We start from the raw sequence: 13,081 nt of genomic DNA, 5'->3' as shown, positions 1-13,081 counted from the left end.
TTTGTGGGCAGGACTACTGAGGAAGGCCAGAGGTGATACCCCTCTTTTGGCCTATGGATGCAAGAGTGCCCAAGCTTCAGCAAAGTTAACTGAATTTGTCTGACTGATGTTCCAACGGACAGTAGAAGGCCGTCAACAAATAGGAACTGACCTCTCTGAAGAGCCTGCAGGGGGAAAGGGCTGGCAATGGGGTGGCCAAGGGAAAAGAGGGGTGCAGAGCCTGGGATGGGGCTGCTCTAAGATGAAGGCAAAAACTCTCCTCCTGGGACTGGCCCAGGATAGACACAAAAGCAGCTGCATGGATTGATCAGATTCCCATGTATTTTCAGGGAAATGATGTGCTGGTTTAACCACTTGATAAGCTGTAGCATTTGGGTAAGCGTTTCTTCAACAGATACTTTCAACTGCAATGCCAGCAACAAAACCCTTACCTATGTCTTATTTTTAACAAGGCTCCCTTGTATACAACAAACAGATACGTGGTGCCATTGGGAAGCAGCGCTCTATTTGGTGGAGGTGGAGAGTATTAAAGTTTCTCCAGGGATCTCTGTGGTCCTTTATTCGGGTTTGTGACACTCCTTCTCATCCAGTCTGGGGCGCATCCTGACTGGGAGAAACCTGAGGGCTTCAGCACTTCATCTTTACCAGCCCGGGAAGGTGCCTCCCACCAGCCTTGCCCTCGGGCAAACAGGCCCTGCTAGAGAGCGGCCCAGCCCATAAACGTCCTCACCAAAGGGCGTGCTGTGCCAGGTCAAGGCCTCCTCACCTGGGGAGCCACATCCCTGCCCACAAGGTAAAGCTCCACTTCAGAAAGGAAACCTGGAAGCCCAGCTACAGCAAATCAAAGCTGTGGGCCCGCGTGACACATCTCAGCGCCACCTGAAAGAACATCCTCAACCAATCCAACTGCTTCAGCTACGCATCCAGATTTCTTTTGGACCACGTTTGTTTCCTCGTTTACATGTGGCTAGCCTGGTTGCCAAAATACAACCGGAGACTTGGTAAAGAAAAACAGCACAATGACTCCCGGCTACAGCTCCCCTTCCCAGGTGAGCCAGTCCTGCAGAGAGGGGAGGCTGCCTACCACCACAGACAACACCCACAAAGAGCAGCCGGTGGCAAGCCAGTGACTGAGCCCCTGCGAGGAAACCTGCTGCAAAGCGAACCTCATTTGCTAACAGGTATTCTTCTAGTTAAAATTTAGAGGAATCCATTTCTTTTTAATTTTGCCTAATGTGATCTCCCTTCTTCGATGTCTAACAGGCATTTACAACACTGACATGTCCAAAACTGACATTACCAACCCCAAACTCCCCACCAACCACCCCTGCAGCCTTCCCCATCTCAGTAGATGACTAGGTCATTCCCTTCACTGCCTGGACAAGAAACTCAGGAGTCCCCCTTCTCTCCCTTTTTCCCACATCCCACTTCTGATCCACCAGCAAGTCCAGCTGGGTCTACCCTCAAGGTATCTCCAGAATCCAACCCCTCACCCCACCTCTGCTGTGACTGTTCCAGTCCAGGCCACCACTGTCTCTCACCTGGATGACAGCAATGGCGTCCTCAGTGGCCAATCTGTCCCTCCCCTTACACAGCCTATTCTCAACACAGTCATCAGAGAGAGACTTTCAAGACGTGAAAGCAGGTCACATTCCTCTTCTGCCTAACCCTTTGGGGGGCTCCCCATCACTCCAGAGTAAGAGCCCATGTCCTTCTGTGACTGCAAGACTCCTGGAATTCCTCCGGCTCACCTCTCTACTTCCTTCAGCCACACTGGCTGCTCCTACTCCCTCGACACAGGTGTTGTCCAACACCAAGCCTTCATACCTGCTGCTTTCTCTGCCGAAAACACTATTCCCCTAGATTCCCTCACGGCCCACTCTGTACTCCAAGTTTCTCCTCAGATGTTACCTTCTCAGCAAAGCCTTCCCTGGTTCCCTACTCAAAAATTCCAGGACCCATGGCACTTTTTACCCCATTCCCTGATGCCTTTCTCTTTGGCACTTAATCACTAGCATCATTTCATGACATTACGTGTGTCCTTGTCTATCCTGTCTCCCCCCACTGGAGCACAGGCTCTGTGAGATCTAAGCTTCTCATGCTTCAGTTCCAGTGCCAGGAACAATGCAGTACACAGTGCCATGTGCCTAGTGGGTACCCAATACATATTTATTGAATGAATGAATGTGGGACAGACTGGTACTTTTAAGTCAAGTATCTATTTTGAATGTGCCAAACTGGCTTAGAAAATAAACAAAAAAGGGATTTCAGTGACTTCTGTCACTCTATTTGATTTCTATCATTTGCTTAAGCAAATCAGAGTGACAAAAGCCACTGAAATCCCACTTCTTATAATGGTGCACAAAGTGACTGGGCCCAACTCTTTCATTGAGAATGACTAAAAAAGCTGAATTAAATATGAAAAATAGCTTCTTAAATATAAAGTATTAACCAGGAGAGGTAAGCCAAATGTAAAAAGCTGCTTTTGTCCTGAGGGCATTTGTTGACCTGGAAGAAGCAGCTAGAAACTTCACTGCTTTCTCATACTACTCTAACAGCTAGAGGGACCAAAGTCAAAGTCCAGGGTCTTCCAAAGGAGCAGACTGTACACCATCCCCACTTGAAGATGAGCCCCCAGAGGCCCACACCCTTAGAACAAGGAGAAGCCACAGGAGGCCAGACCCGCATCCTGCCTTCTCAACCCCGGGAGCCATCGGAGAACCACAAGCCTTAAACTGTGCTAAGGTGTCTCAGACTAATGGGCCCCCAAGTCCTGACAGAAGCAAACAAAAATCCTCTCTGGAGGAAGGTACTGTCATCTCAGGCCTCGCTTTATTCCTACATGTAAACTTTCAAATACAGTAACTAGCACACAGAGATAATCCCACACACAGAGAAACAACATACCAGGTCTGAGAACTAGCAGAAACAAAAGAAGACCAAACAGACTTACAAAATGAAATATCATCAGACACAGTCTACTATGCAACCAAGTTTACTATGTTCAAAGAAACAGAATAAAAGCTTGGAAAATGCAGCAGAGAAGGAGACAGCATTAAAACAGATTTGAAAAAATAAATAGAAATTCTAGCAAATACCATTGAACATGTGCAGTATTTACAGTGGGCAGGGAATTGAACTTTATCTTCCAATGAAGATAGAAAGAAGTAATCTTCAAAACAGAAGTCAGTATTCATTTTAAAAGTTTATCAGCTAGAATGAAAACAGACTGCCAGCTAGCCACAGAAATACACATTCCTAAATCCCAAAAGGGGAAAACAAAGCAACAGTAAGCTCATATAAGAGACTTTTTAAAAATAGAATAGAGCCAGTATCCAGTTTCATCCTTTTCCATACCCACAAACGTGGAGGTATTAATATAACTTGTATACAGCTTCCCAGCAATCCCCAAATATAGGCCCCACTATTATAAAAGAACCTCCATCAGGCTTGCAAGTGCCATGGTTCTAAGTCTCCTGGAGGAGAACAGGAATACTCAGTTGTCTCATAAAGGATCTGTTTGCTTCCCCCCCATCAGGGATTCTCAACTCAAGTGATGCTAGAAATAACCATCATCCCTGCAGCAAACAGCTGTGTCACATCCCGTCCCTCTCCTCCCACCCCTCCCTATGCTGGCTGCTATCTCTAAGCCACAGGGCAGACAAGAGAAAAACAATTAGTCATCCCAGGTTTTGCCCACCTTCCCCACCACCCCTGTTATTCTAAACACAATCACCATAGAAAACAAGCTATGGTTAGAAGCCAAGCAGGCACCTACAGGTCTGAAAGACTTGAAGACTTTTTCCAGGACTTCGTGGAGCGTCTTCTTGCCGCAGGAGGAGATGTAATCCTGTGCTAGCTGCAAGAAAGGCAGGCAGTCCTCGCTCTCACTCCACACGTGCTGTGTGCCCATGGGCGGTGGAAGGAGAAAACAAAGACACAAAGTCACTACACTCAGTGTGAAGTTCAGAAAAGTCAAGCAGATTTTCTTTTATTTTTTTATTTTTTATTTATTTATTTATTTTTATTTTATTTATTTATTTTTTTATTTTTATTTTTATTTTTATTTTTTATTTTTTTGAGACGGAGTCTCGCTCTGTCGCCCAGGCTGAAGTGCAGTGGCCGGATCTCAGCTCACTGCAAGCTCCGCCTCCCGGGTTTACGCCATTCTCCTGCCTCAGCCTCCGGAGTAGCTGGGACTACAGGCGCCCGCCACCTCGCCCGGCTAGTTTTTTTGTATTTTTAGTAGAGACGGGGTTTCACCATGTTAGCCAGGATGGTCTCGATCTCCTGACCTCGTGATCCGCCCGTCTCGGCCTCCCAAAGTGCTGGGATTACAGGCTTGAGCCACCGCGCCTGGCTCAAGCAGATTTTCTTAATGACACGAATTTGAAGAACGCCTCCATTCTACATAAAATTCATACATTCATTCTCGATTTGTTTGTGTTGAAAGGGATGAAAAAAATGTCTAATCTACAGACGCCCCCAAGCTTTTGGTCCATACCTCACCTGCTCTGTTCGTCATCAGATGTGCTCCTACACAGTAAAGAGGGCAGTGGGTGGCCATTCCTCACCAATGATTTCCACTGTTCACCTTGTGCAGGCTAAGGGCGGTTTTCAGACATGGGAAGGAGAAACCAGAGCCTTTGCCTTCAAAATCCTTAACTTTGCTTTCAGCTATGGCTGAAAGATTAATAAAGCACAGTTTGTAAGCATTAACTTGGAACAAGACATTCTTTACCCAGATCGGCCTGTGAGTGGGTATGGTGGTAAATTTACTTCCAAATGCAAGTAACTTAAGAGAATCCACCAAGTCACCACTATGTCACTGGAAAACAAAGCCTTTCTGAAAACTTCCCTTCCCTAAAATGCTTTAAGAAGACATCATACCGAAGCATCATTTCACAATCTAACACATACTAAGAGGAGATTGGTTTTGGGTTTTTTGTTTCTTATCTTTTCTTTTTTTTAAAGATAGGGTTTCGCTCTGTTACCCAGGCTGGAATGCAGTGGCATGATCTTAACTCACTGCAACCTCTGCCTCCCAGACTCAAGTGACCCTCCCAGCTTGGCCTCCCAAGTATGTGGAACTACAGGTGTGCACCACCACACCCGACTGATTTTTTTGTATTTTTGGTAGAGACAGGGTTTCGCCATGTTGCCCAGGCTGGTCTCGATCCACCTGCCTCAGCCTCCCAAAGTGCTGGGATTACAGGCGTGAGCCACCATGCCCAGTCTAGGTTTTATTTTTTCTGAAGACTGGGTAAGGCTTTTTTCCATGTGAGGATATCCATTTTAGCACATCTTTAAGACTAGGCAAGCCTCTCCCATAAACGTTCAAAGATCTGGAACAAGGCCAAGAAACAGGTTTGAGCATTCTTAACGCAGAAGATCCTGCCCTGCATATCTAAGTGAGTCAGGGACATGGGGCTACCAGGGTAACACCAGAGCATCTGTCAGGTACCAAGAATCACTCTTTAGTTGGGACGGATCCATGATAGCTAAACACTGGCAAAAAACAACAACAACAACAACAACAAAGTATTGAGGTCTGGGAGAAAGACATCTGGCAGATAAGAACAAGATGCAGGGGCTAGATAGGAGGATATGGTCTTATGTGGAGACATGGTCCATGCCAAGCACATACTTGCCCCATATCCCTGTCACTCAATAAACACATTTCCTCTCCTTTCTTCTCACTGCAGGGTTTCTGAGAGCTACACCTACAGACTTTAAATACTCCCCAGATCCAAATGAGAATAACTAGGTGCCAATGTACCATCTTTATACCCCAATGATCTGTGTTTCATAGTTGTAAAGGTCCATTTCCAACACATGTTGCTCTCATGCCAGCAGACTTCTCTAGAGACTTCCCCAACCCAATAAAGACAACGTCTGGGCTCTCTATTTAGTGAACAGCTCAAATGCTCTTCCCTACTAATTAGAGGCCCTTAAAGCTGTCAAACCACCACAATGTCATTTATGTAATAGTCTCTTCCATTGTACAAAAGTATAATAGCCCAAAGCACTTGTATATCCATTATGCCACTTGATTCTTAATCAGTGGAGATTTTGCAAGAACAACAAAAGTTCTACTTTAGTAAGTTCGGCTCAGCATCCATTTTCATACTCAAATGTGTAAAAGTTCCAGCTTATTTCAAATTATTATCCAAGTTAAAGAGGGGATTAACATCTAGCACCACATTTCAGAAAACTTGAAGCTGAGTAAGTACCTGGCGCAGTGCCTGGCTGGCATGCAGTGAATATTCAGTAAATGGTGGACGTAAGTACCTTCTTTCCCCCTTTGCATCTGTAGGATGATAGGGGAGACAGAGGGGAAGGGGTGGGCTTACCATCTGCCACAAGGCTATGGTCACACAATGAGTAAATCAGACACCCAATGTGACTCACTGAGAGCACTGCCCGAGGCAACTTGGGTTGAGGTTCATTCAGAAGCAGGTGCACCTATGTAAAGCTTGTAAACCTCCTTTGTTAAAAAGTAAGTACATCTGCACTTCAAATTACAAAGTAAACTTAGAAAAGTATATCACTCAAACAAAAACAGAATCATAAATTGCAGTGTAGCCACCACTGCTTGGTAATCAGACAGTTTATATAGCTAAGTGTTTCTAAGGCATTTCTAACTTCATGAAGAGATTGTTCATGCCACAATTTCCATTACTCTCCTTTTAGAGCGATTTAGGACTGTATGTTGAAGGAAGACTTAACATCCACAAAAGGGCCTTCTGTCTAAACTGCCTTCATTTGGCTATCTCCACCTGTATTACCAGTTCTGTTAGGTTTTGGGGTTTAAAAAACGTTGTAACTGAATCCTTGTCCACATGATAGAGTGGCATGGGGTTTGGACTCAGACAGATCCGGGTGTACACGGTCACTTAAAAGACATCATTTACTGGCCGGGCGCGGTGGCTCAAGCCTGTAATCCCAGCACTTTGGGAGGCCAAGACGGGCGGATCACAAGGTCAGGAGATCGAGACCATCCTGGCTAACACGGTGAAACCCCGTCTCTACTAAAAAATACAAAAAACTAGCCGGGCGAGGTGGCGGCCGCCTGTAGTCCCAGCTACTCGGGAGGCTGAGGCAGGAGAATGGCGTAAAAAACCCGGGAGGCGGAGCTTGCAGTGAGCTGAGATCCCGCCACTGCACTCCAGCCTGGGCGACAGAGCAAGACTCCGTCTCAAAAAAAAAAAAAAAAAAAAAGACATCATTTACTAAATGCTAGTTGTCTCATATCCATTGTATCTCATAACAAGGAAGTGTTCCATTTAAATTCCTTCCTTTCAAAATGAATCAAGGCAGCTGGCAAAGTATCACGGGATACAAGACAAAATGAACTAAAAAAATAAGCCTGTCATTGAAAAAAAAAAAAAAAAAGACAAAGGAAAAGAAATGAGATCCAAGAGTGAGACCAGGACAAACCGCAAGGTATGAGGGCCTGGCTACTTGCTACAGATGGGACACAGATTTGCCAACAAAGCTTTCTAAGTAGCCTATGCAAAGAAAGAGGCACTATCAATCTCACGAGGTGGTGTCCACAGATAAAACAGACATGCTCTTCAGGAAAATTAACAGGCGGGGGGTTGGGGGCAGAGCAGTTATTCTCTTAGGAAGATACAGGGGCCCATTCCAAAACCAAGGGGAGCAGAGAGACGATCTAGGGGCAGGGCTGGTGCTCCTGAAAACAGGATCTAGTCCTGTACAAAGACAAATGGACAACTGAAGGCCCGGAGTCCTGTGCCACTGGGCGTGGCCACAGTAACTTCAACTTGGCAAATATTTTAAGCATTTGTAACCAAATACTCATTTTGACCAGGAAAAAAACTACAGCAAGAATCAGAGAACCTCTAGCTCTCAACAATGCTCTGAACAATGCAATGCCCTGGCAAACATGAATCTGGGTATGGAAAATATTGACTCTCCAACAAGACAGTAGTCAGAGCGTTGGCACCCTGCAGGCCTCCCTTGGACAAAAGGAGAAATGCCTGGAAAGGCTTCAGGGACTAGAGGGAAGCAGGGGTTCTCGAGCTTCAGTGTGGATCAGAGTGGGTTGGTGGGGGAGGCAGAGTTTAAATTGCAAAGTTAACTGAGAAAAGTGTATCACTCAAACACAATAACAGAATAGAAATGTATCTACCTTTGCTGAGTAATCAGTTTATTTAGTTAATGAACTATTCAGTGAGCTGAGAATGTGTATTTCCAATGGGCACAGCAGAACTTTGGCTAACGGCCAGGCGCGGTGGCTCAAGCCTGTAATCTCAGCACTGTGGGAGGCCGAGGCGGGCGGATCACGAGGTCAGGAGATCGAGACCATCCTGGCTAACACGGTGAACTACTAACACGGTCTCTACTAAAAATACAAAACATTAGCCGGGCTTGGTGGCGGGAGCCTGCAGTCCCAGCTACTCAGGAGGCTGAGGCAGAAGAATGGCGTGAACCCAGGAGGTGGAGCTTGCAGTGAGCCCAGATTGCGCCACTGCACTCCAGCCCGGGCGACAGAATGAGACTCCGTCTCAAAAAAAAAAGAACTTTGGCTAACTACACATTTGAAGGGGGTTGGGGGTGGTGTGACATTTAAATATCTTTCCGGGAGAACTTCAGCAATTGCCATTACTGACTATAGCCAACTCCAAACCTCAGGTTGGCCTGAGCTGCAGTGAAGTAGCTGTCATCGAACCTGGCCTGAGTGGTCTACTCTTTCCTACAGAAAATCCGGTAAGAACTTTGACTTGACTACAGGCCATCTGTGACCCTTCTTCCTGTGAAGTCAGGCCGGAGTTTACCATAAAAGATCGCCCAGCCTAAGACAACATTAACTATGTCACCTGCAAATAGGAAAATGAGCACCTTCCTGTTTTGTACAATGTAGATCGCAATATCCAGTTTATCAAAACGTGGTCTCCAGTCATTCAGGTAATTCAATTCTACAGACATTTTTGGGGGAGTACAAAGTGTGCGCCCCTACTATTCTAACTCCTGGTGGGTAAGAAGCTCGACTTCCTGGTGCTTAAGCAGGGTGGGGGTGGCAGGGGAGGTAAGAACACACTCCTGTGTCTCCTCCCTCTGGGGCCCTTGCTGTGGGACTCACTCTTACCGTAGTACTGAAGTGGGGGTTTTCTGCCACTCAGTACCAAGGGAGTCCATTTTGAACTGGTGTGTCTGAATCCAAAATGGATCCCTGGCCAGGCGGTTCACACCTGTAATTCTAACATTGTGGGAGGCCAAAACAGAAGGGTTGCTTGAGGCCAGGAGTTCAAGACCACCTGGTCAACAGAGCATGATTCCAGTCTCCACAAAAAATAAGAAAAACAGCTGGGTATGGTGGTGTATACCTGTAGTCCTGGCTACTTGCCAGGATGAAGCAGCAGGATGCTTCAGCCCAGGAGTTCGAGGTTACGGTGAGCTCTGATCACACCACTGTACCCCAATGTGGGCAAGAGTGAGACCCCATTTCTAAAGCCAAATAACGAAACAAAACCCTGATTCTTGTCCTGGGAACAGATGGCAGAAAAAGATAAAAGCTACAATTCACCACATGCCTTCCAACATATTTCATTTTTTGTTGTTTTTTTTGTTTGTTTGTTTGTTGTGAGACGGAGTCTTGCTCTGTCACCCAGGCTAGAACGCAGTGGTGCAATCTCGGCTCACTACACAACCTCTGCCTCCCGGGATCAAGTGATTCTCCTGCCTCAGCCTCCCAAGTAGCTGGGATTACAGGCGCCCACCACCACGCCCAGCTAATTTCTGTATTTTCAGTAGAGACAGGGTTTCACCAGGTTGGCCAGGCTGGTCTTGAATTCCTGACCTCAGATGATCCACCCGCCTCGGCCTCCCAAAGTGCTGGGATTACAGGTGTGAGCCACCGCACCCGGCCCCACCTCAAAACATATTTCTGCACATGGTGGGAAGAGCACAGCTGGCCATACCTAGGACTAACCCAATCTGTGTCAGCACTGACCCATTTTACCAGTGAGGAAACTGAGGCTCAAAGAGGTTAAGTAACTTGCCTGTGGTCACACAGGGAACAAGGGCAGAGCCAGAAGTCAACGGAGGAGTGTACACCCTTTCAACTACACTCTGTGCACAATGTTTATCCTGAGCCTCAGTGCGTTCATTTGTAAGTCACGGAAAATAAGAGGGAATCTAAAGATTTCAGGAGACAACCTGTAGACCGACTCTCATTTAGCAGGGGACCAATAAGCGCTTATTCCCATCTACTTCAGCTCCTATTAACATAACTACTCTCTTCATGACTACCACTCAAAGAATATACAAAGGACCTATCATTTTCCCAGAAATAACCTCTCTGCATGAACATGCACGGCCATTGTGGAATGCCTTCTGTCTACTGAGCACGTCACACGCACAGCTCTTCATTTCATCCTCACACTAACCATGTAATACAGGCATGACTGTCCCTATCTGACAGAGGAGGAAACAGGGTAGAGTTTAAATCAGACAAGAAAGTACTTTCTCTCCACTATACCACCACGTAAGCATGACTCAATCTCATTTAAATAAGTTCTATTTTCTTTCTCCAAAATAAGAAGGCTGTTATTTGATCACATAGTTAATAATAAAGATGTGTTCAGACCACAAATGGGGATATATATACATACACACACACACCTCTATAAACACATGTAAAATTAAATCACAGTTCTTCCATAAATAAAGCCTTTTTCTTTAATAATATCATGATTACTACCTTTGTCTTTGTGCTGAGGAGGGATTAAACTATACAAAATGTTAGAGTCCAACAGGTCTCTGACTGGGCTGACAGGAAAGGCTGGGCAATCTGGGAAATGAATCCCTCCCTCTCTCCCGCAGTCATCAGCATCCAGGCCCCCAGAGGGGCAGGGCAGTGCTCTTTGTTCTGAGACCTCATTTCTTGTGGCCTAGGACAAGGAAGGAACGCAGCTGGTGCTCCGTGCCTAGGAGTGCCCCTCTGTTTATCTGGCATCCAAGTGGCTGCTGACACCCCATTCCAAGCCTACCAAGCCCCCAAGGACCTTTCAAGTTGGCAGAAAGGACTCCGTGGACCCCACTGACCAGGGCCAGGAGCCCTCCCTTGTCAAACCTGTAGAGCCAGGCAGGGTGGCCATGCCCTTGAATTCCCTCCACACACAGGGTACTAGCTAGCAGCTTTGTTTCACCGCAGGCCCTGATGATGGGGCCCACAGAGCGGGGTCCCCGGCAGATGGGCAAGGGTCGGCATGGATGGGATGGGCTGTGGAGCAAGATAGAGAAAGTGTGTGCAAGGGACCCAGAATGGAGGAAAAATAAAAAGGCGTCCTTGATCTCGGGCCCCTGGAACTACTGGCCTGACCCCACCTGTGGGCCATTCTGCATGGTGGAGAGGACAGGCCTCGGGGCTCAAGTCCTTGCTTCGTCACTTCTTAGTGGTACAGTCCTGGATGAGTCCCTTAAACTCCCTGAGCCTCAGTTTCTTTGCCTATAAAGTGGGAATAATAATATCTACCTCAACGAATTTTTGTGAGGTCCAATAAGAAGCGACCCTTGAATCCAGTCTAGATTGGGGTCCCCTGTTGTCACTCCTGTGATGCCATGCATTCAATATAGGGCTGTAGTTCAAGGTGCCCTACCACTTATTAACTGTGGAAAAGTTAGTAAAGTTTGCCATGTCTCAGTTTCTTCCTCTGTAAAACAGAGATAATTATAGAGATGGCCTTGTGAGAGTACTACAGTTAAATGAGTTGGCATATGTAAAGTGCCGAGAGCAGCGTCTGCTACATAGAAAACTGAACATAAGTGATGGTTATTATTATTATTCTTTGAAACTGAATTCTTGACATTTGACATGTTTTTTACACTAGACTATAATTTACTCATCCTTACAGGTATGTACTGAGCACCCATCATGTTTGGATGCTGTTCCAAATGCCAGAACACAGTGATAACACAGACAAGGCCTCTGCTCTCACGAAGCTTAGAGTCCAGTTGGGGAGGCAGAAAACCAAAAAGAGAATGCCAAGTCTAACGAGTGCTATGGGAAGAATAAAAGAGGGTGAGGTGAAAGAACATGTCGTCAGAAAGGTTTCTCTTGGGCCTCAGGAGCATCGAGGAGCCAGCCGTGTAAAGATCTGGGGCAAGAGGGTTCTAGGCAGACAGAACACAAGAGCCAAGGCCTTGAGGCAGGAATGCACTTGGCACATCTGAGGACTAGAAGGCTCTGTGTGGCAGGAAGGTAGATCATGTGGGGGCTTGAGGCCAAGGCAAGGGCTTAGGTTTTATTATAAAAGATGGGAAGTCAGTTCAGCTGAGGTGGGGAATAGTGGTGACACGATCTGGCATATATGTTAAATAGATCAAAAATGACTGCTGGGTAGAGAGTGGCTTAGAGTCAGTCTCCCCAAGCAGTCATTTTGGATCTATTTAGTATCCCCACTTCAGTACTACAGTAAGAGTGAGGTGGAGGTTACAAGCAAGGAGACAAGTTAGGAGATACGATGAAAAATGACAGTGGCTTTGACTATCTAAGCTGCCCCTACTTTAGACACTGTTCTCAAACAACTCTGCTCAGGAGGTACTAATATTATCATCCCAATTTTACAGATGTAGAAAGTATGGCATGGAGGCCAGGCGCAGTGGCTCACGCCTATCATCCCAGCACTTTGGGAGGCCAAGGTGGGAGGATCACTTGAGCCCAGAGGTTCGATACCAGCCTAGGCAACATAACAAACCCTGTCTCTACTAAAAATAGAAAAATTAGTTGGGTGTGAGGTGCATGCCTTTAATCCCAGCTACTGGGGAGGCTGAGGCACAAGAATCACTTGAACTCAGGAGGTGAAGGTTGCAGTGAGCTGAGATTGTGCCACTACACTCCAGCCTGGGCGACAGAGCAAGACTGTCTCAAAAAAAGAAAAACACACAAAAAGAAAAAGTATGGCATAGAGGGGTTAAATAACTTCCCCAAGGCACACAAATGTGGGGAGCTGAGGTGTAAACCCACACAGTCTGATCTACAGCCTGTGTGCTTAACCACCACACCACACTGCTTCCTAGACAAGTAAAAATTGCCCCAGGAACATGAAGGCAGAGA

The 13,081-nt window shown here is 46.4% G+C and overlaps 1 protein-coding gene across 2 annotated transcripts in view; it reads right to left on the bottom strand.

The window, feature by feature from the left end:
• MTURN (maturin, neural progenitor differentiation regulator homolog) overlaps positions 1 to 13,081 on the bottom strand; it is a 30,588-nt gene that overhangs the window by 13,998 nt on the left and 3,509 nt on the right. Inside the window, exon 2 of one of the 2 annotated variants that reach the window (XM_033194978.1) lies at positions 3,779 to 3,901. The exons of the other annotated variant lie outside the window; for it this stretch is intronic. Coding sequence (XP_033050869.1) covers positions 3,779 to 3,901 — 123 coding nt within the window. The remainder of the gene's footprint in view (positions 1 to 3,778; positions 3,902 to 13,081) is intronic. 2 annotated transcript variants of the gene reach the window in all.

This window comes from Trachypithecus francoisi, unplaced genomic scaffold, assembly GCF_009764315.1.
Source record: "Trachypithecus francoisi isolate TF-2019V2 unplaced genomic scaffold, Tfra_2.0 Lachesis_group4, whole genome shotgun sequence".
Classification (NCBI taxonomy): Eukaryota; Metazoa; Chordata; class Mammalia; order Primates; family Cercopithecidae; genus Trachypithecus; species Trachypithecus francoisi.
This window is presented reverse-complemented; position numbering and strand designations above follow the sequence as displayed.